Source organism: Calliopsis andreniformis, chromosome 5, assembly GCF_051401765.1.
Source record: "Calliopsis andreniformis isolate RMS-2024a chromosome 5, iyCalAndr_principal, whole genome shotgun sequence".
Taxonomy (NCBI): Eukaryota; Metazoa; Arthropoda; class Insecta; order Hymenoptera; family Andrenidae; genus Calliopsis; species Calliopsis andreniformis.
In genome coordinates, this window is record NC_135066.1 from 15,801,215 (window position 1) to 15,824,146 (window position 22,932).

Sequence of the window (22,932 nt, forward strand, 5' to 3'; positions counted from 1 at the left end):
TCCATGCAGGAGAAATTAATAAATGAAGGTAAAAGAAAAGAAAATATTTTGTTTTCATATCTGAACATTTTCATTGGCATCTCATACTGAGAATTATCGCTAAGTGTTACGCAAAAAATTATAAGACATTTATACGTTCCATCTTTGGGAATTTTTATTTCAGATATTTCATACGGGAGAATTGTCATACAAAAAGAGGCAGTATTTCGTACATTCGAACAATATGTATTTCAAGTACCAAATATTCGATACATCTTGTTCTTAACATTACGTCGAAAAGAAAGTAATATCCGGGCTTAGTATTTATTGCTTTAACGTAAAAAGTTATGTTCATCCGGAGGACACGGAGATCTTCACATCTCCATTTAATTCGAATTGGCTGTTCGAAAATTGATGCTTCAGTGCGCGCAAGTAGAATGACTAGCACTCACAGGATCGATCAGGGGATAGAGGGGCGAAAATATGCTGTGGCGTCTAACGTTATCGACTAGCTGAAGAGAAGAGTTTAGCATGAACCGATTTCAGGGAACAATATACCGGAGGCAGTTTAGCTTTTCGATCACGTCACATCGATACACTTCGTTTTTTTTTTTGTTCTTTTAAATCATATTTATATCGTTCCTTTAACTCTATGTTACGGACGCTAATCGTTTCCTTACTTCGTTATAATATATAATATACCACGATATATACACCTAAACAAAATTTACAGTATGAAGAAATTGGTTGAGCACGCTGACTTCAACATTTTCATCGATAACTCACACTCTCACCCTCTCTCGTTCTCTCTTCCTCGCACTCTCAACGAACTGAACTCGTCAAGCAACCAGACTCGGAGGAACGATGAAATGAAAAGAAAAAGGCGAACGCTCTGATTCTAGTTGCAAAATTCATTTATTTTGCTCTACGAATGCAGTGAAGAAATCAGAGAGAACAGAAGAATCCCCAATTCATTCTGTACAGTGTACACACACCATTTTTCCGTATTAGTCGGTAGTATTTATCCAATAATAATAAATTGTACATAGAAGATTCAATGATCGTTGAACTTGATACGATGTGAAAATGAGAGATTCGTTTTTTTTTTGTGCCTTCGCCGTGTAACACACACACACATACACACGTTAATCATTTAGAGAACACCGAAACGATGTTAATATGTAATTATAATAGTAACTTGTCTCGTAAACGAAAGGAAGAGAAGTAAGAAGTACATACGTGGCTAAGAAAAGGAAAGACGACGGAGCGGTTTTGCTTAAAAGTTACCCCCGTCGACGGTTAATCGTCGTTAAAAAGTATCAATCAAGTCCGTACATTCTCTCCTACACTTATATTGACGTATTACATAAAGTAGCCAATGAATTACACAAATAATAAACGCTAATCGATACGAGAAGCTATTTGTTCGTTAGCACTCCTATCCTCGGTACTTAAACATGTCTTATTTAGGTGTTCGAATATTCTGTAAAGACGACGAACTTTACGCGTACGACTTACAAATCTTACGACCGCAAGATCATCTATAAGTTCGATTGATAAAACGCGTTTTTACGAATGAAAAAGACGCGCACCTTTTCGTTTCCAACGAAATACAAAATTGTCAACGTTTCGTTGGTGATGATTCCAGTCTGATGAAGGAAAAATTCTGTTCGGTTCAACATCCATTATATCGTGAAAGAATAAATAATAAGGCAGTGCGTAAACGGCCACATGGCCATACGATTCTTTCTCGCTAATAAATACGTACATGGGGGATAAAACGGCACTAATAATATTATCAAAGTCATCACACTGGGTTATCAGACGTTGATCTAGATTTCTATAAGGTGACACGTCACAGTCGAAACGTTTAAATGTTAACTTACAAACGCTTTATTAAACGCTTTGCGGTTCGGTATCAAAATGCAATATTTGTAAAGGGTGGCACGAGGTGAATTCGATATATCAACCTTAGTCATACCGTTTTAATTATAGTATAAATTATGGTTAATGATTAATATTAAACGTTGAGTGCTACAGTGTTTCAGAGTCACATGCACAAACTTAAATGATTAACATGCAGAAAGGTTCATAAATCAATTCGAGTCTAAAATGATTGCTATTTTACAAAATTTTAATATATTGACAAGTAGTTTAAAAATGGTGTCTAATCTGTAAACAAATTTGTTATTGAAAAAGGGCATTAAAACTTCTTTCCGCAAGTTCTATTCACATTAAATACATATATCTGTGATTCTGGAACATCCTGTGCACTTTCAATGTCAGAAAAAAGTCAAACCGCAAAGAGTTAAGTTCCCTAAACATAGACTATTAACCACTCTATTAGTAATTAAGCGATCGCGTATGTTTAAAAGGGTAAGAAACAAAAAAACTATCAGTTCGTAAACATTGAGCATTTGCAAAAGGAATAAGTAGGAATAACGCAAACTGTGGCAATGTGCATATTCAACCCTTACGACTATCGACGCAACAATAAGTATGAATGATATGAGATGATGATTAGTAGATGATGCCGTGAAAGTCAGCCGATAAGGATCTCGTGCACATCACCACTTCGCGCTCGAAGGAGCTTAAGTTTTATCGTGGCGGTGACAGTCGGTTCGCATGCAAACACGCGATTATCAATGAATACGATTAGGAAAATAGTAGCCGTTATTACTGAAAAAAATGCAATTAGGAAACCCATGTTATGGCAAAAAGTCGGCAGTTTACGATTAGTTTATATTTCGAGGTTGTAAACATCGTGTTTCATATGGGATCATCGGTAACAGAGATTGCCCCCAACGTCTCCAATAAAATTGCTTGCATTGTTGAGCTTGAGCATTTTGGGCGAGCTTATGTTACCGAAGTTTCCTCCTTCTTCTTCGTCTTCTTCTTCATCTTCTTTTATGAACTTGCAACCTTATTAGATTTTCTTACGATATCAATCAGAAATTACTTTTTTATGCACCTGACTTAAAAATGCGTGCATCAAATGGAATCGATTCAAATTGGTTAGTTGATTTTAACAGCTATGACCTCCTCAGATCTTCGATTGTAACAAGGAATCAAGCATGTACCAGATTTTTAGCTCCCACTTCACGAGATATTAATGGAAATCACGTTCCACGCCATACCTTTTCTTTCGTCGGAAATGATGAATCGCGTGCAACGCCAAAAATGATCGAGTGTATTTAAAAAACGTTTTCGCATCGTCGAAGGGACACCCTTTATAAATAAATGCGAGGTCTGTCGAAGTGTCCAGTAAAATATGCATTCGTCTGAAATCTCGTAATTATAATCGTTACTGACTATACATGTACTTATAGATAAAAGGAGCCTAAAAACCACGCCGACGACACACTTTGTTTATCTCGTTCGCGATTTCTCTTTCTTGCTGATCGTTGAATCTTGCCTAGCATAGTCGCCAGCGAAAAACGATCGAAAATCAAATACAAGAATAAAGAAAGAAGAAATATATGGAAACTTTGATTCGCTCAGTACAGTCTATTATACTGTGCTTACAGTTCTCACAGTAAGTTGAATCGTACAGAATGCATATTAATTTCAATAAAAGAAAAGAGAAAATAATATTAGTACTAATACGATAACCTGCCAAAAGAATTACTTAATAATGAATCGTTTTAAGTTTCCTATGTCTATTAATATCGTTAAATCACAGTCAATTTTGCAGGAATGGATAATAAATAAATAACCGAGTCATTGTCAAATTCGGAGAATAATTTAAGAATTCTAAAAAAAAATATCGATTGCCACCTTTATGAAGTGGCTATTTATACAACAGGCTTTAACGTTAATTCGCAGGAATGAAGAAAGTAACGTATTAAAGTCGATATGCAGTTTCCTTCGTAATTAGACTGTTCCATTCATTTAGTATTTCCCCGATTCTTGGTCAGGATTTATTGTACTATGTTTCAACACTTCTTGTTTCATATTATAACCTAAATAAGCTTTCATATTTAAAATGTTCAACTTGTATAGTAGTTTACAATTAATTTTCTTTCTAAAAAAAAATCTGTTACTGACATATAAAAGGAACTATCATCAAGCCTATGTTTCACAATTTACACAAGAGCCAAGAATCGAGAAAACTTACTATCAGACGTAATTAATAATGCAATGTATAAGTGACAATACAAATGTCAAGGTTTTCAACGAACAGGTAAATGCAACACAAAGTTTCCAATTATTAAAAAAAAACGACTTAATATAAACAAACGTTAATTACGGTACAAAATATAAAAAAAAATACGTAATGCGTACAAGCCAACATCGTTCGAAATGCTCTAAGCTAGAAGTATACATTATGATAAATAACCGCCGTAGAAGAAAGTAGAAATACAATGTTGGAAAACATCGCTTAATAAGTCCCACTTGCGTCTTTCAAGACGCGATTATGTATACTTAATGTAGTCGTATAATTTAATGTAAGACAGAGCTTACCTATGAGTATAGCTCTATAAATCGAAAATCACCGTGTTTATCAGTTTATAAAATTAAGTACGTAAGAGTATGCAAGCATTATGTTATTGTAGTCTAAAGCCAGCGACTGTTCGAGGCATTTCCAATTCAGTCTTAAAATCATACGCGTAGTCTTCACGATTGTTGCAAGAAACTAAAATATCGAGCAAATCTTTCAACGTTGTATGTAGTAACAGTAGAAAATTTTCAAACTGACAAATTCATTACTTCATTTGGCACAGGATACATTCGGTATTTTAGCATACTCCAACTATGGTGAATTTCCTACCCTATGAGTTTTCATACCGTAACATTCCGTTTAGGCAATATAAAAGAAGGTCTTAATACACGTTGTAAAATGTAATTAAAAAAAAAGGAGAAAAATGATAAAAAATACTTATAAATCGACTATAGCGAATAATCACGTTCGATTATCTTTAGTCAGTTCATATTACAGATTTACTGTCAATTATAAAAGCTATACTTGGCACGAATGAACTAGAACAAGGAACATTGAAATTTAACGACATAAATTGGAGCAAGCAAAGTAGAAAGGAATAGTTCGTTGAACATCTTTTATGATTCTGCATGAAACAATCAACAAGACATGATACATCGAGTACATCTTAAAAAAAAAAAGATAATCGAATGTGAAATGCGCTATCCAGTCACGTTTCCCTTCGTATCTTTTGGAGAAATAGAAACCCTATAAACTGCATCTTAAATTAACGTAGTACATCTTTAACGTCATACGATTTATGTAAGGTGTAGGGAGCCAACTTTTCAGTTTATACCTGCAGATAAGTATTGTGGGCTTGGGGTTATGTATGAAGGACTTCTTAAAATGTATAAGAACAAGATTAAGACGTCGCAGCTACAACTACAGGGGGAACAACGTCAGGTTCGCCAGCACCGTCGGCTACTGTAGAATCAACGACTTTTTTGACTTTTATAGATTCTGCATTAGCCTCTGAGGAATTCTCTGGTTCACCATTCTGTGCAGATGTACTTTCAGTTGCTGACGAATTAACATTCTCAGTCGATGATCCCTCATTCAGTCCGTTTCTGTGCAATTTATCATCTGACACTGGCACATCTGTGTCTCCATTTTGTGTTGTACCATTTAATTTTTTCTTTTCGGGATCCACTGTGTTTGTGTCTTTCGTGTCTTTCGTGTCTTTCACTTCGTCCACTACCGTTTCTTCCTTTGCCGATTTCTCTGTTGATTCCTGTTTTGATGCTTCAGCGCTGGCTTCAGTCTTTTCGGCATCAGGCACTACTGCTGCGTCTTCTGCTTCTTTCGCTTTAGGCTGATCATCTTTCACGGGTTCTGATTCCGTTTCTGGTTTTGCTTCCGTAACTGCTTCCGCTGCACTTTTTGCTTCAACGTTTGCATCTGTTTTGCTACTAGTAGCTTCTGGTTCTGTTATCGTTGGCGCAGTAACTTTCTCCACATTCGTTAATGAAACATCGCCATTTTCTGCAGGTTTTTCCTCTGTTTTTGTGACTTCTTGCGTAGATTTTGTCGCAGGTTCTTCACTTTCTATTTTTTGAGTTTCTGTTTTACTAGAATTAATTACAACTTTGTCAGTGGACTCCTCATTTGCGTCTTTATCAGCCTTCTTGGCACATTCTTCTGGTTTCACTTCTACACTATTACTATTGTTCTTTTCTTGCAATGTGTTTTCAGTAGGTTTAACATCTGACATTTTAGTATCTTCAGCTTTTGTTTCCTTAGCGATACTTGTAGATTCGTCAGTCTTATTCTCTGTAATAGAAACTTCTTCAGACTTTGATTTAGGCTCGCATGTCGCTTTATCCACGGGAACATTGGCAGTAGGAGTCGTCTCTACAGGCGTTGCTTCTGCAACTTTTTCTGTTACATTTGATTTCTCTACCTTTTCAGAATCCATCGACTTTTCCGTATCACTTTTCGAAGTTGTTAGTGTCGATTCAGCGTTATCGTTCGTGGCAGGTGCATTTTCACAAACATCTAATTTTGTACTCACCTCTGGTGGCTGGGTTTCTACCTTTTCTGTCGATACACTTTCCATTACCTTTTCAGAGCTCGGTACGTCCTTTGCGTCGGTAACCATAGGTTCTTCTGTTTTTGCATTTGTGGCTTGAGTTTCTTTCGGTGGCTGATCCTTCAAACATTCAGTTGTTTCTGATTGAGCAACTTCCTTCGTTTCTGCTTTTTCGACTTTTTTCTCGCTAACATCTGACATTTCAACATCTTCAGAGGTATCCATTGGTTCAGTAGTATCAGTGGCATTCTTGCTTGTATTTTCTGACGTTTCCGTTGTTTCTAACTTTTGTCGCTTTGTGGACACTTGAAATGTTAAGTCCAGGAATGACTTAATAGTTGTATAAGTTACTCTGTCTTCATCTGTAAGAGCAGCATTACCCTCGCGTAGTACTACAACTACTGATAAACCTGCTTTTTTAGCAGCCGCAGCTTCTATTATGGAATAAAGTAATAGATGTGTTAATATCAATCTGCAATTACCATGCTTCTAATACTGAAATGTTATAAAATGAGTAATTACCAACCTTTAACGACATCAGTCAAGAAAATTACATTGGATGCTTCCACACCAACTTTATTTAATATGTTTTTATAACTACTCGATTCCTGTTTTGCTCCTACTTCAGTATCAAAATAGCCACTGAAATACTATAATAAAAATGTTATTATACTTAATATAAATTACAAAATATAATACAAAGTGTGACGATTTTACATATTATCACATTTCTAAGTAAAATTATTTATTAATAGTTACATAGTGTAAAATACCTTAAGTAAGTCACCATGCACAGAATGTCCAAATAAAAGCTTTTGTGCTTCCACACTACCACTTGAATAAACGTAAACTTTTCTACCATCATTTGTCCATGATTCTAATGCTTTTGGCACATCTTCATAAACACTGTATAAATAATTTACTCGTTATGTTTTTCAAACTCTTAAGTTTTTGTTAGATTATTAATTTTTCATATATGCATGATATATAAACAACAAATTGAAGTGAGCCCTTACACAAAGTATTCACCTCACTACATGTGATGAAATAACACATAGCTGCATATTATATGTGTATTGTTTTCAAATTAATGATCATTAGTGTTTTCAATATTTCATAAAATATTTTAATATGAACACATTGCATATATTCATAAAATAAATAAAGTATTAAGAAATACTTGTAGCACACTTACAAATATATATTTGTAATAACAATGCTACTCTCTATAGTAGTATTGCACAATAATTTTTATATATTTTATTACTTAACATTGGAAAGCTACTGGTAAAAAAGACTTACTGTGCTTTGACTGCTCCAGAGTTATAAGCTTCACGCCACATATGTCCCTGCAATTGTTTCAATGCACCAGTTTTACGGTCACCATCCATTTGCCATAATATATTTTTTATAAGTTTTTCTTTCTCTTCTTCTGTATTGGCACCAGTAATTGGTACAAAACCTTCAATTTTGTCTTCTTCATCTTTCTTTGCCTATGATAAACATATTCATTGACATTAAAAAAATCTGCTTACAATGCAAAATTATTGTAAATTTTTCATTTTATAAGCTGTTTAAATTTGAAATTACTAATATGTCTTGATAACAAAACTTATAAACAAAAATTAAAGATTTTGCTAAACACTAGTTTGTAAATTAATTTTTGGGCTTTTACTTCTAAAATGAAATTTTTTCTTTAAAAAGTTAAATAATGGGAAAATTTGTGAACTTCATGTGAAAAACAAGGAAAACCAAATTTAGATTTCTCTGAATTCCTGTAAATACAATTGTATCACAGAAGATAGAAAGATGAGTAATGTATGTATAAGATTTCTTATACATTAGCCATTTATTTTAGGATTATCTATCAATTATCAGTACACTAAACAATTCAAGATACTAGACTATTTTAAGAATCATAATATTTAAAAAATGTTTAATTTACAAATATGTATTAAAACTATCTTTACGTCTTTGTTTCTTTAATTTTGTTGAATAATTAGTTACATACTTATATGGTTTTTATAATAATCCAAAATATTTTTGTATATTTAATAAGATTTATACCACTATACAGAATACTTTATAAAATTATAGAAATGAAACTCTATAAAATAAAATGGAGATTAATTTAACTTTGCTTATTTTATATTTAACTAAATAATTTTCATGACAATAAAAATAGAATCATAAATTAAGTTAAATAAATCTAAAACAATAAGTATAATTCAAAATATTACTTTGATTTAAATCTCAACTTTCAGAAATCTATAGCCTGAGTAACCAAGTTTGGAATAAAGAATAATCTCAGGTCAATGTTAGCCACCAGCTGCTTCTTTCCAGTCATCCTATTGGCCACTTTCTAACATTCATTATTAAAACCCAGAGCATTGAGCTTACTCTATTGTGCTATATTTCTAACAGTCAACACTATACTATAAATAATGTATGTTTCTATAAACAATCAATACTATTCTATTAAATATAACAGTTCCTTGTATTGTCTTCAGATGTTTCAATAATCAACACAAAACCACAAAAGTTTGTTTGTTTAATGTCACATCAATCATCTTCCATAAAACTAAAACAACTCTCAAAATCCGACTTAAAACGTTTACCTGTTCCTTCAATTTCTCAAAATCCTGCTTGAATTCCTCATCCTCCCACTTAGTTTCGACATATTTCTTCAAATTCTCACGCACGTACGGGAATAATGTATCCTGCAAACGAAGACAAGTGAAGACAAGCGTAAATGCGTTAAGCGATTCTCGCGAGTCGAATTTAAAGAGCAAAACGCGCCGTTACAGTGTCCGTTATTTTGAAAAATCGTACACGTCCCGAAAATGATGGCCCGCAGCCAACATTTCACGTTCCAGCAAGTGACCGATACGTGCAAGAGGCACACACGATTTGTTTTCCCCATGAGACATCCCGAGGAGCACCGATTAAGAAATTACCGGAAAAAAAGAAGCGGACGAGTAAACATTGTACGAAATCCTAACGTCAAAAACGAAGTGAGCCAACGCACGGAGGTGTTTCTGTTCGATTAAACAGCATCTATTACCTTCCATGAAACCCGCTGTCTCACGGAGAGGGAACCTGAAACTGAACTGGATTTCTGCCGGCATAGTGCCACCGAGAGCCGCTTTACAATACGCGCGAAACCATTATCCGTGAATTTTCTTTCGTCGCAGATATCTCAGGATAACGTGGCCACGGTACCCCGTAAGAGGTTCTCGGTGGAGAAAACTCGTATCATTGGCTACTGTCAGAGAACGAAACGGAGAAACGACGAAATGCGAGAACCCCGTAGGGGCGCGTTCTGCCTCACGGCCATGGTCTTTGTTACCTTCACGAAGCTTATGCTTGTCGTGGTGCCTTCGATATCAACCAATATCACCGTTTCCGATAGCAAAGTCTCCTCTTGGTCCTGAGTACGCTTCTCCCCGGCCATTTTCACGATCAACTCGCCTTCGACCGTAGGATAAATAACAGATATATACCACCTCTGTACTGTTCAAGCACGGTGTATATGTCGACGCGTTCTTGTTGAGAGCCGGCGAGTGAATTCGCTCTTCGCTCTGCGCCGGTGTGCGTGTGTGTGCTGCGCCTGCGCGCGTGTGTGTGCGCGAACCTGCCTCTCCCTTCGCCTCTACACACACCGAACGACCAGGATCGTACATATCGCGATTTTCTCGCAAAAATCCCACCGACAAATCCATTGTCATTTTCGGGGACTGAAATTACTATTTCCACGCTTGGATTCCAGTTTTGACAATACTTTCATCGTTCGAGCTTTCAAATATTATTTCTTCTATTTTTACTGACCTCTTTTTCTATCATTATTCATGCTGAATTATCACCTCGTTCTGTGATAATGAGGTGATGCGATAGGGTTAACATGTGAAGATGATATTTGTTTGACGATGAAATTACATAGGATTATATTGCTGTGATTTATATGGTAGTAAGAGCGATTTGGTTTTGATATTTTTTTATGATTGAGCATGGCATACTTGGTAAGAGAAGTTTACAGTATTGGATTTTTCTTAATAAGAGACGGTCACTGTTGTATGTGACCTTGTTTTTAGAAACCGCGAATGTATGAAAGTGGAATTGAATGCATCGGATTACTGAGGATGTGGAAAATTGTTGTAACGTTTGCAAGGTCTTAGGTGTAATCGGTACAGCCCTGATCTCTGTACGAAAATTGCACAGTAGTGTTGGTGAATATGTATTCGCGGAAGAGAGCATGTGTGGTGTTCGTGTGAATCGCTCGCTTCCTTCAGCCAATGAACAGGGTTGGTTTACGTCTGTGCGATCGCAGAACGACGATATTCCTCCGCAAAAATTATTCAGGCTAATAGCTATCGAAGAAACGCAGACTTCCAAAAAATTTCATTCCGAGCTCCTTCGAAAATTCGAGCACTTCCTTTCGGGCTGCCTTTGCAAGTAAAAAAATGCATCGCTAAGAGAAAAGGATGAAATGAATATCGACTTGCTCGAACGTTTTCGGATATTACTCCGCGTAAAAGTAGTTCCACTGTATGTTATTTTTGTTAATTTTTTGGTAGATGTAGAAACTTTGAAAAACTTTGAAAACAAATGAAAATGCTAAATGTAATTGTCGTTTGTTTGGTAACAATGTTGAGCGTCTTATAAGTAAGAAGTTAAAAGTCCTGTTACATGTAATTGTGTGAATATAGGGTAGCAGTACACAGCTGGTAAATGCGACCACCTGATTTTTGCGAGGCAGCGCCGCGTCGTACGCTGAGGCGCAACCATTTAAATTTTGACATTTGTCTCGGCTACACGTGTACGCTGACTGTACCCACATGTGAGAACCACGCGCTTACGTTACTGTTAACAATTGACGATATAAAACACTTTTCTACCTTTGAAACAACGAGACAGTTACTTGAATTTATAGAATTCATAGTAATTTCAAAATTTTAATGATCCTGATATTTATAAAAGGCTTTGTTTATTTCTGTCTTTTATGGTCGCATTACCTGCCTGTGTTTATTAGCGACACCAGGAAAAAGAACACGAAAATCTAGGTATTTCTCACTTTTATTACAAATTTTTTGCAACAATATATACATAACAATCGAAATTACATTCTACTATATATACAATAAAATAATAACAGTAATTGTACACATATTTTAGAAACCCCTACTTTGTATAATACGTTGTTTAATCTGGGAGAAATATATTACAAGTTTGTCTTAGAAGCTATATAGACGCATTGTAAATTTACCTGTATATATTAAAATATTTATGAAAAAGTATTTTAAAATTGAACATCTAAACACAGGAAATGAAATTGTAATTAACATGTATAATTTAAAATATTGCAATACTTTATGTTCTGTACTTACTCAATTACGAATTTACTTTTTTACTTATTCTTAATAGTTAAAAAAATATGTTTTACCAAGTATAAAGTAATGATAAAAAAAACAGAATATTACATATTTTCAGGAAATTGTAGTTTTGAATTCCAAGTTTTTTCAAACTTGTCAATACTGTAAATAACATATTTTATCAACACAAAGAATTACAACAATTCTATTTTTTTGAGAATAATATGTAATCAAATAATTATTTTGTATTTACAGTGAGATCTTGATTAATAATACTTCAATTTTACAATATTTCATTGCTAATTCTAAATAAATAATATAGAATTGTAAATAAAATTCATTTATATGCACTGTGTTATACCTATACAATATCTTTTTAATTTTTTAATAAATAGTTTTTTTTAATCTTAGTAATGTTGACAGTAGCTTTAAATACTTTTATAGCAAGTAATTATGATACACAGATTTTTAATCGTAACATAATACTTTATAAAGTATAAGCAGAGTAGGACTTTAAGTTCAATATAACAATGGAACTTTTTAAATAGAATAATTGTAAAGCTGTTCATTTAGCTGCTCATAATTTAAAATATTAACATATTATGATTTTTAATAGTTTTTAAATGAATGAAATAAAGTCGTTCAAATAAAAATAAGAATTATGCAAATATTGTCTATTATTACATATGACTTACATTTCTACTTTGTTATTAATGTACACCTTTTAGAGTAATTGATGTGTTGAAAAATAAATATTTGTATAAATTAAGCGATGACAAAGTAATGAAAAGCGACAATATTAACAATTATCATATTAATAAAAAATTGTAAAGTATTAAATTATTCAAATAAATAAACTTTAGTAAATAAATATGATTCTAACAATTTTTTTTTAGGTATCAATTAGCTACTATATTTTCACTTCAGTTGATTCAATTAAACTTGTTAATCAAGATCTCATTGTATCTGTTCAGATCTTACATAGCTCTTAAATTAAATCTCTTCAGATTTTATGCTTTGTAATTTTTTTAATTTCTCTCCAAGATGTTTGTTTAAATGAATTCTAATTTCTTGTTGATTATTGCATTTTTCCCCGCATTCAGGACATTCAGGATCTCCTCCTTCTCCTTCTGCTTCTCCTTCTGCTTCTCCTTCTCCTTCTCCTTCTCCTTCTCCTTCTCCATGTTCCCGTTTTCGATGTTTGGAGCGATTATTGTAAGTAGAAAATGATTCACCACAATCTGGACATTGATAAGGCTGTTCACCTGTATGCTTTCTACGATGATGATCTCTGGAATCTTTTCTCCTGAAGCTCATATTACAATATTCACAAGCAAATGGCTTTTTACCAGTATGCAATAATACATGATTGTATAAAGATTTGGTATCATTAAATCCTTTTTCACATTGTGCACATTTATAACGTTTCTCTCCATTATGTTTACTTTTAATGTGATTCACTAGAAGTTGTTTAACTCTATATATAGCATTACATATATCACACTGATAGGTCAGATTTATTCTACCTTCATGAACTTTCTCTTTATGTGCCTTTAAAGACATTTGATGTTTAAACTTTTCATGACATTCAGAGCACTCATACCATGGTTTCTGTACTGTTAGAATTGGATCCTGATTATTTATTTTATGAACTTCCATCATATGATATTTCAGCATACGATATGTTGGAAAATTTTCTAAACAAATTGGACATGTAAATAATTGCGGTAATGTTACGCTTTTATCATTTTTCCAATGTTTCTCTAAATGTTCATTCATATTTTGTTTTTTACTAAATGACTTATTACATATATTGCAAGTATACCTATTCTGAGAAAAATGAATTTTTCTATGAAGTTTTAAGGCATTTGTAGTTCTACATCGTTGACCACAGATCTCACACTGATACGGTCGTTCACCTGTGTGAGTTCGATGATGTTCTTTTAATCTAGCTTTTAACTGAAACGATTTACCACACAATTCGCAGATATGAGGTCGTGCACCTTTATGAACGAAAAGATAATGCTCATATAAAGAATTTTCTGCTCTAAACTCTTTCCCACAAGTACTACAAATAAATTCATTCATATTTTCGTTATGCCTCATTTCGTGAAATTCCAGCCTTTCTTTTCGAACAAAATGTTTAGGGCATTTAGAACAATGATACTGTCTAGGAGATATTACTTTTGTTTCGTTTCCATCTACCATCAAAGAAAGTGTAGAATCTTCACAATTAGCACATGTAACTAAGTCATTAATAGCATCTGGATCTAAATCTGAAATTGATTTTCCACAGAGATTACAATTTATAGAAGTTTTGTCTTGTTTTGCTGCCACTGTAACTTTTTGCATAGTATCATCACTAATAGTATTCTCACTAGTATCAACTTGTATCTGTTTTATACCTGTATGTTTATAATTTTTCTGATGACCATTTAATCTAGACCGTTTTGTAAATATTTTCCCACATTCTATGCAAATATAACGTTGTAAACTTTTGTGTGCGTGAAAATAATGGTCCCATAATAAATTCTCACTACTTGCTTCCTTATCACATACAGTACATTCATACTTACATATTTTTCCTACTTTGTGTCTCTCCATATGAAACTCATACTTCAGTCGTGAAAGATAACGTGCCCCACATAGTCTGCATACATACTTTAAAGAGGGTGTATACACTTCTGTAGAATTATAGTCATAATTTTCTACATTTTCATTAAATACATATGTTTTTTCCAACTTTTGTATTTTTGATGTTACAATAGAATGATCATATGAAATAAGTTCATGTTTTCTTTTTCTATTTCTTTGTATCTCACTTTTTAAAGTTTGTTCGTCACATAATACCTCCTTATAACTGATATCATCATTTTGTTCTAACACAGGCAATGCCAAACTTACTTGGCTTGTCATGTTTTCACAAATTTCTGAACTTTTTGTATCATTTTCATTATTCAAATTTATATTGTTTTTCTTGGTATTATCAAAGTCCAACATATTTTTATGTATTTGTATACTTTTTTCCCTCATAGGATGATCTTTATCAGAATGATTTACCATAGCTAAGGAAATTTGGAAGGTATAATCACAGCCTTGTGAATTATTGACTAATAAAATCATTAAACCTACATTACAGTTTGGACATGTATATACAGCATCACTATGAATTTTTGAAAACTCAGATACTTCTTTGGACAAATCAAAAAAAGTTTTTATTTTTGTTGTACTGTCTAATGTTTTTGAATGCTCCACTACATCTTGCACAAATTTGTAGTAAAGAATAATTTTATCGTAGCATGGCAAGCATATGTATTTTGAACCATTATCATCGATAGATATCTGGAACAATCATTCAAAGTAACATTAATTTAGAATGTTTTCTTATTCTCATCTCTAGTATATAATGTTTATTAATATACAATAGATGCTTTAAAATATTTGATTATAACAATCCTTTTGTTAGATGAAATTTGCAAATGTTAGAAAACAATGGTTACTTTAATTTCTATTGCGTATATTCACATACTGAAATTGGTAAAATCTCTTTTATTTTTTGCATCAAATCAGCTGATCCTTCAAAGATATCTTTGCATTTTCCCTCCAAGAGATTTTTGCCACACAAACGACATATTAATGCATCTTCTAGTGCATCCATTATTGAATCTCTGTAAAATTAATTGTGTAAGTCGAGTTATGCAGTACAAACATTAATTTCATGCATTGACTTCATTAATGCTTTTTTTAATTAATGCACTATTGGGTACCGTAATTATATTCTATAATGCTAAACTTACACATAATTTTAACTATTCGTTTTTTTGAGGTTATCATACCTCTGCATAAGAACAGTTACAAATGCAGAATACCTATATTAATCAAAATCAAAACATACTCGCTAACATGAAAGATACATAGCTTACATATTTATATTTTTTAGAAATGGTTTTGATATCATTTAGAACTGAAAAAATAGCTCATTAACCTCAAACATTTACATCCCACATCATTGAATGTTATGTTCTTTAAATTATATGGTAATAAGTTACATGATCTTCATCTTTTATGAATGACGTTTACTCTAGTCTCTACTTGAGTATATGCTTTTAATTCTAGTCGTGTCGAATAAGTTTTTATTTGAGCCAATGAATATACGTTTTTGAACGAAAGCAGTTTACATGAAAAGAAAGACTTTAAGTTAGTTTTCATAGCGTCTGTATGTGTTTACTTGTACTATAGATGCTGCACATATTATACAAATATATTTACATGTTACAAAGCCGGATAAATGACTGAAAGAAGATGAAAGCGTGTCAATGAAATGTATTCATATTACATATTAATTTTATGATGAAGTACTTAATAACAACAAGAAATGGATAGACAAAAAAGTATGCTTTGTATTTTTGTCATTTTTCTTTATATGAAAGGATGCACTTTAGCGATTTAAATAATTACAGATTATTCAAATTGCACTCCATATACAATTATTTTATTGTTTTATGTGCAATGTAATTCAACGTGAAAGAATACAAATTTTAAATCAAAATGTTGCACGAAGTATTGTTGTCACTATGGGGATGTTCGACCAATGCTTTACAAATATTGGAAACAGATGTAAAACTTCAAATTCTATTTACTACTTTACATCATTTTTATATATGTATTACTTAAGTTTCTTATTTCTTTTTAGACTATAGACCTCGAAAAATATTTACATCCTGGGGAACGTGCATTACTTAAAAAAATATTGGATATAGTTGAAGAATGCAATATTATCAGAAACTTTATCCAAGAATGTACTACATCACATATCTCAAAATCCAGTGATGGTAAAAAAAACTTCCAATTAGTTTCATTAAATTTTATTAAATGGAATACTTATACTTTACCTTTATTGTTAATACCAATTTATATATATTATAGAAATACAAAGTATACCTCAAGGTCTATACTTACAAGCTCTTTGTGAAGGAATGGATCAAGCTTTGGAACCATTTCGTGAGGAAATTGTGGATTTAGAAAATACAGTCCTTCGTGATAGCTATACTCCATTATCATTAATTCTTTGCCGTGTCCAAAAATACATATGTTTATTTTCTGTATTAAATTCTATCATACGAGAGGTGAATATATGAATTAAAACATAATGTAACAACAATATTTATGCTTTTGTTTTATTTTAGATTCGCACCCAAAAGATTCATGGTTGTAAACTACTACAATGTTTACATCAAAATATGCATACTGGTATTCCTGAAGTAAAGTTAGCTTTAGAAAAGTACGTATTCTTTATAATTTTGTATTACATTTACATATAAATATTTTCTACAATTGACATTTAATAAATTTTTCATTATTCAGAATGGCTTGTTGTATACATATAGTTTTCTACAAACACTTAACAAGTTGGCTTTTGTATGGTCATTTAGAAGATATATATAATGAGTTTTTCATTCAGAAGATATCAGATGGACAAAACAGCTTGATATTAGCAGAGAACAAAAATAATATTGTTGAAACTGTAAATGCAAAGTTTACAGCAGATATGTGGGATTATGACATTCAAATAGATTTACTCCCCTCTTACATCAGACCATCACTAGCATCCAAAATTTTAACTATAGGACAAACTGTCATAATGTTTGGAAATGACCCAAGACAGAAAAAAGGTAACTATCAAACATTTTACATTTTAGAAAATATAAGTGCTAACAATATTGTTTATTTGCTTACAGATTTTGCTGTAGTTAATCAGACAGAAAGTTCTATATGGGGAGACAAAGAATATGAATATTTTCGTAAACTTCAGAATCTTCAAAAGAAACCTATTTTTAATATTGTTGAATTTGAACGTACAATTGATGAATTAAAACAATGTATAACTGAACTTTTATGGCGGGTAGCTGTTGAAGAAGCACAACTTGTGCAACAACTTAAATTAGTGAAAGACTTTTTTCTTATGGGAAGGGGCGATTTATTCCTTGAATTTATTAGACTTACTGCACATATATTGAATAAATGTCCAACAAATCATACTTCTAGAGATATCAATTTAGCATTTCAAATAGCATTAAGAAAGATGCATTTGAATGATGAAAATGCTATGGATAGCTTTAATTTTATAGTGCCAGTTCCAGTTGAAGAAAATGAAGACATTGAAATAGAAGGTGCTGAGTTTACCGAAAAAGAACGCGAAGATCCTATTGGTAAGAACTTATCAAAAATGATAAATATACCTGTAATTATGTCAATTGATATTACCATTAATATTCATTAAATAACTACAGAAAGACGTGGATGGGGCGTGATTAGTTTGAAATATAAAGTCATATGGCCTTTACATTTATTATTTAGTCCAACTGCTTTAAACGATTATAATACGTTATTCCGATTTTTACTAAGGGTTAAAAAAACACAAATTGATTTATGGAATCTCTGGAGTGAACATATGTATTATAAAAATATGTAAGATATAATTATTTTATATCTCAGTAAGATAATACAGTTTCAACATTGATAATTTCTTTCTTTTATTTCAGTGATATTGGTGTAATTCAATTGAGAAATAATTTGATCTTTATTATTGATAATTTGCAATATTATTTGCAAGTGGATGTATTAGAAAGCCAATATACAATAATGGAAACAAATATGAAAAATACCCGAAATTTTGAAGATGTACAAAAAGCACATTCTATTTTTTTAGCAAATGTAATGTCACAAACATTTTTACTAGGAAGTTCATCAGAACGAAAAAATCCTGTACGGTATACTTCCAATGTCTTTATAGTAAATAGATCATACAAATTATCATGTATATAAAGTTATTTATTTATTAAATATTTTTGAATAGGTGAATAAATTAATAAAGCTTTTACTACGACTTTGTGATGATTTTATCTTACAAGCATCAATGTGGAAAGTGGGAAACTTACTTTTAACGGAAAAGGAAGAACTTAAAACATTATCTGATACTCTTGAAAGTTTAATGAATTGGTTGACTAAAACATTAAATAGAGTTCGTGCACAACCTAGTGGTGAGCACTTAGCTCAATTATTACTGAGATTAGACTTTAATCGGTGGTTTAGTAAGAAAATGTGAACAAAACTTATTTTAAATATTCCATGTAAGTGGTTAATGGAAGTATGTATAGTAATATTTTATTTAAAAATTAAATATTTTTCATTTATTCCTCAAATAAGTATTTTTGTTGTGTTTACTTTTTTTACATCTTCTAGTAGGTACATGACTAATTTTTCTGGAATTGAAAATATCTCTATTCACTGATTTCTTTATAAAAAATGTATAAAGTGCGATAATTATAACGAATCCAATGTCTTCTGTAATGAATCTAGGTATGTAAAAAAAATAGAAACAATTTTTTATATTTCTTTATTCATTGAAAATAAATTTTGTTTAATATACTAATTATAAATATTTGTATTTAATTTTTTTTTATTCTTTTGAAATAGTAGGTTGTGGCGTATTTTTTACTTACGTATAAATAAATAACAGAACTAACTGTTATAGTACAATTGATAGTATAAGTTACTCTTATCTATTTAATAAAATTTCAATATATGTATAAAAGCAATATATACATATTTATTAAATATTAATTATTAATTATATATAATTTTTAAAAAAATTTATAATTTTAAATATTTTAGTTTCATTTTTTCAAATGTTTCAAAGCAATAACGTTACTAATACAAGTATTTAGATTTTAAGCAAAAAATATGTAATATTTTAATCACTGTCATCATTGTAGTCATCATCTGTGTACCCACATTGACTATTAACATGATGTTGATTTAATTGTATTAGATTCTTAATTGAGAGCTCAGAAGATAATTGTTCAGCAAGTAAACCATCCTTATTTTTTATTGTAGAGTCTGCGCCATTTTGTAATAATAAATTTACTATATCCGTATGTCCACGGCTTGCTGCTACATGTAGTGGAGTTTCACCCAATTTATTCTGTAAGGAAAATGTATACAGGAGTAACAGATATTACGAAAACAATTGTACTACACTCTACTTACCTGAATGTTAATTACAGAGTTTGGTATATTTAAAAGTTCTTTTACACAATCTAAGTGACCTGCATGTACAGCCCAATATAGTGCAGTATTACCCATTGAATCTAAACCTGTACCAGAAACTCCTTGTTTTATATATTCCTTCAATGATGAAAGATTTCCACGTCTTGCAGCATCATGTAGTGGTAATACAATTTCTTCAGTTTGTTCTTCAACTACAATTAAATAAAATTCATTTACAAAATAGTATGGTGTAAAATTAATTTGCATTTTTAAGTCTGTAGTTACCATAGTTAGCTGGTACAAGACCCTCTTTGTTTCCACATTTTGCTCTCCACCAATTAGGTTCTACATCTTTGTCATAAACGTAAAGAAGTTCACCTTCATCAAAGGAAAGTTCATCTGCCTAGAATATTAAAAAATGATTGTTGTAATCATCATAGAACTAATTGTAACTTTGATAAACAAACACACTTACATTTTGTGCTGTATATTTATATAATGCTCGTACAACTTTAACTTTCCCTTAAACAATAGAATAAATTAAATATAAAAAATTAATATTGAAATGTATACTTATTATTGATTGATAAAGAAATATAATAGATACAAGGGAAAGGTATGAAACACTTACAAATGTTACGCTGACAGTTACTATGCGTTAATGCATAAACGTTTATTAAATTATTTTCAAGTTATTAACGTGTATATTACTAATAAAGTTTTCATATTTAGTTGTATAAATATATAATATATTTTATTAATATAAAAGAATTCAACATCATGTTTCTTTTTTTCAAATAACTTATTTATACAAAACAGAACATATAAAAACATATGTATTGTAATATTTGACACAAATATAGGACATAATTATATTACATTAAATAACTTTAATAAGTACAAGTGGTATTAACAATGTAATTTTCATTTTATACTATTTACCAGGTTTCCAAATACTTTTGGGTGGTGCAGGTGTTTGCACAGGCACATTCATTATGGTAGACATGCTTATAATAATGATAATAATGATTCCATGTGAACACGAATACTGTTCACAGTTATGCATAGCCAATATTTCATGTCAGGTTATAATCTTAAAAAATATGTACAGACATATTGTACAAAATTATACTTTCTTTTTTGCAACCTTCATAAATAACGCCATATCTACGAAATAGAAGATGTCAAATTAATTTTGATTTTCATCTTATACGAAAGTTATAAGCACAAAAAAAATTTTTTAAATATTCTATATAAAATCTTTTACATGTTTTAGTATCATTAATGAAGTTAGAGTAAATACTATAATCATGTTTTGATAGAATTAGTACATATATTAATATAATATTTAATAAATACTTACTAAAAAATACAACTAAAACAAATACTATCATGACCCACATCCAACATCGCCAATGAGATGTAGTGTGGTCTTGAAGTTTTAATGATTCTGTTTTTAATTTACTTGTATTGACATCAGTTAAATTATTGGATTTATCAAGTAATAAAATATCTTTCTTTATAATAGCATTTGCTGCCAAAGCGTGTTCCTTCATACTACTGGTCATTGATAGCATATTTTCTGCAATTTTCTCTTGAATGTTTCTGTTGTATTTTAACAATGCATCTAAATCATCATCTTGCATATTTGTAGTAGATAGTCTTTGTCGTATACCATCTTCCAACAATCCTATAAAAAATAGACTGTCACTGAACTAATACCAATGTACTTTGAATGAAATAAGATCTATTTACCCTTATCAGTGTGAAACAATTCTGTTCTTAATTCTTTATTGTATTTTGCTGAAGTTTTCTGATGTATTTGTGTTGTTATATTTGCACCCAGTGAATCATTAAACGTAAAATTTTTTGACAGCATTTGTACTGCAACTACTTTATCCACTGGATTTGTGAGTTTTGTTGTATTTATAAGCCCTTTTAAAAAGTCTATTCTCTTAATATAGCCTGTCATGGTATCTTTAGATGGTTTACTAAAAAAATAAAGAATTATAATATTAATTCTCATTAATATAGTTTATAAGTAATAATACTGAACATTACCTTGGTAATGTTTGCAATTGTTTTATCATATCATCAAGGGCCAGAACATACTGAAATAATTAATATTTTCATACAAAATAAATTCTTTTAAGTCCAAAAAAAAATGCAAATAATACATAAACTTTTCAGTGCTTCAACCTTTTCCAATTTCCAGTCTTTGTGAGGATCATCTTTGGCCATCAATTCACATCTTGCTAAAAGTCGCCTAATATTAATTTCTTCTCTGGTCATCGAATTCATTTTATAATATTTATATCAAGACAGCTTCAAATTTCAACTAGTATTACACATCAAACGATTAACGTGTGTGGTAAACATACATATATTCTTTTCGCAGTGTCACCTTTTTCTGTAGAGTTATTTGTTCCAAAATTCTGTTAAAAATTTTATTAAAATTCAAAATTGGAAACTATTTGTAATACGTATATACTAACAAATATATGCAAATTAATGACAAAAATATCGCAGATTTTATATCCCATATGTTTACGAAAATTTATGCATATACATCAAGTTTTTTCATACGATATGAATTTTCTAGGGAATCATATCTACCTATATCTTTATTGTACACGTATGTAATGTGTTTCCATTATCTTTATCAAATGTAGTAAATGTGTTAAGTTTAAGAATTTGTTAATAATAATATGCAACGAACGTTATAATTATTTAGTGCACACAATTTTGAAACGTATGAAATGAGTATTAAACACTAAGAATGATTAACTCTTGCACGTTTTAAATATACCGCTATAATTTCATCACTAGATGATAACGTTTATTGTGACTCAATTTTTTTCTATTATCTTCACAATCCATTTTTTTCATTTACTCGCAACTAACTAGATTCATGGAGAGACTGTTTATTACGATTATGTATAAATAGTGAGCCGATTGAATGAATGTGCGCTATATCTTGTAAGTTGCGTATGTACAAATTTCGCATGAACGCGTGGAATCTGTGA

The 22,932-nt window shown here is 31.2% G+C and overlaps 5 protein-coding genes across 10 annotated transcripts; 1 reads left to right on the forward strand and 4 right to left on the reverse strand.

The window, feature by feature from the left end:
• Positions 1-135: 135 nt before the first annotated feature.
• Enoph (enolase-phosphatase E1) lies at positions 136-10,031 on the reverse strand. Its single transcript, XM_076378452.1, has 6 exons — positions 9,838-10,031; positions 9,107-9,208; positions 7,791-7,981; positions 7,262-7,394; positions 7,015-7,138; positions 136-6,922 (listed from the first exon to the last, which is right to left on the reverse strand). Exons 1-6 carry the CDS (start codon positions 9,940-9,942, stop codon positions 5,322-5,324), a joined length of 2,256 nt encoding a protein of 751 aa, XP_076234567.1. The 5' UTR covers positions 9,943-10,031; the 3' UTR covers positions 136-5,321.
• A 2,601-nt stretch (positions 10,032-12,632) lies between these two features.
• LOC143179759 (uncharacterized) lies at positions 12,633-15,998 on the reverse strand. Of its 3 annotated transcripts, XM_076379108.1 has the most exons (4): positions 15,843-15,992; positions 15,655-15,726; positions 15,387-15,525; positions 12,633-15,199 (listed from the first exon to the last, which is right to left on the reverse strand). In XM_076379108.1, exons 3-4 carry the CDS (start codon positions 15,513-15,515, stop codon positions 12,851-12,853), a joined length of 2,478 nt encoding a protein of 825 aa, XP_076235223.1. In that variant the 5' UTR covers positions 15,516-15,525; positions 15,655-15,726; positions 15,843-15,992; the 3' UTR covers positions 12,633-12,850. The 3 variants fall into 3 exon arrangements, with proteins under 3 accessions (XP_076235223.1, XP_076235222.1, XP_076235224.1); XM_076379107.1 differs by having other exon boundaries at positions 15,655-15,998; XM_076379109.1 differs by lacking the exons at positions 15,655-15,726; positions 15,843-15,992 and having other exon boundaries at positions 15,387-15,531.
• Positions 15,999-16,073: 75 nt separating this feature from the next.
• On the forward strand, positions 16,074-20,059 carry Grip75 (gamma-tubulin complex component 4). 4 transcript variants are annotated; one of them, XR_013002005.1, is made up of 13 exons: positions 16,074-16,248; positions 16,318-16,474; positions 16,551-16,689; positions 16,784-16,983; positions 17,044-17,138; positions 17,222-17,529; positions 17,596-18,066; positions 18,148-18,325; positions 18,400-18,622; positions 18,714-18,987; positions 19,100-19,216; positions 19,754-19,843; positions 19,924-20,059. XR_013002005.1 is itself a non-coding variant. In XM_076379110.1 (11 exons), the coding sequence occupies exons 2-10, from the start codon at positions 16,406-16,408 to the stop codon at positions 18,960-18,962; spliced, it is 1,932 nt and encodes a 643-aa protein (XP_076235225.1). In that variant the 5' UTR covers positions 16,074-16,248; positions 16,318-16,405; the 3' UTR covers positions 18,963-18,987; positions 19,754-19,908. The 4 variants fall into 4 exon arrangements, 1 of the variants encoding a protein (XP_076235225.1); XR_013002004.1 differs by lacking the exon at positions 19,924-20,059 and having other exon boundaries at positions 19,754-19,908; XR_013002006.1 differs by lacking the exon at positions 19,924-20,059 and having other exon boundaries at positions 16,386-16,474; positions 19,754-19,908.
• LOC143179764 (osteoclast-stimulating factor 1-like) lies at positions 19,390-20,981 on the reverse strand. The gene is made up of 5 exons (XM_076379113.1): positions 20,849-20,981; positions 20,382-20,428; positions 20,192-20,309; positions 19,907-20,118; positions 19,390-19,841 (listed from the first exon to the last, which is right to left on the reverse strand). Exons 1-5 carry the CDS (start codon positions 20,970-20,972, stop codon positions 19,611-19,613), a joined length of 732 nt encoding a protein of 243 aa, XP_076235228.1. The 5' UTR covers positions 20,973-20,981; the 3' UTR covers positions 19,390-19,610.
• Positions 20,941-22,928, reverse strand: Use1 (Vesicle transport protein Use1). The gene is given in 6 exon segments (XM_076379112.1): positions 20,941-21,073; positions 21,270-21,627; positions 21,630-21,897; positions 21,968-22,017; positions 22,106-22,341; positions 22,716-22,928. Coding segments are annotated over 5 exon segments (819 nt in total). The 5' UTR covers positions 22,208-22,341; positions 22,716-22,928; the 3' UTR covers positions 20,941-21,032.
• Positions 22,929-22,932: the final 4 nt, after the last annotated feature.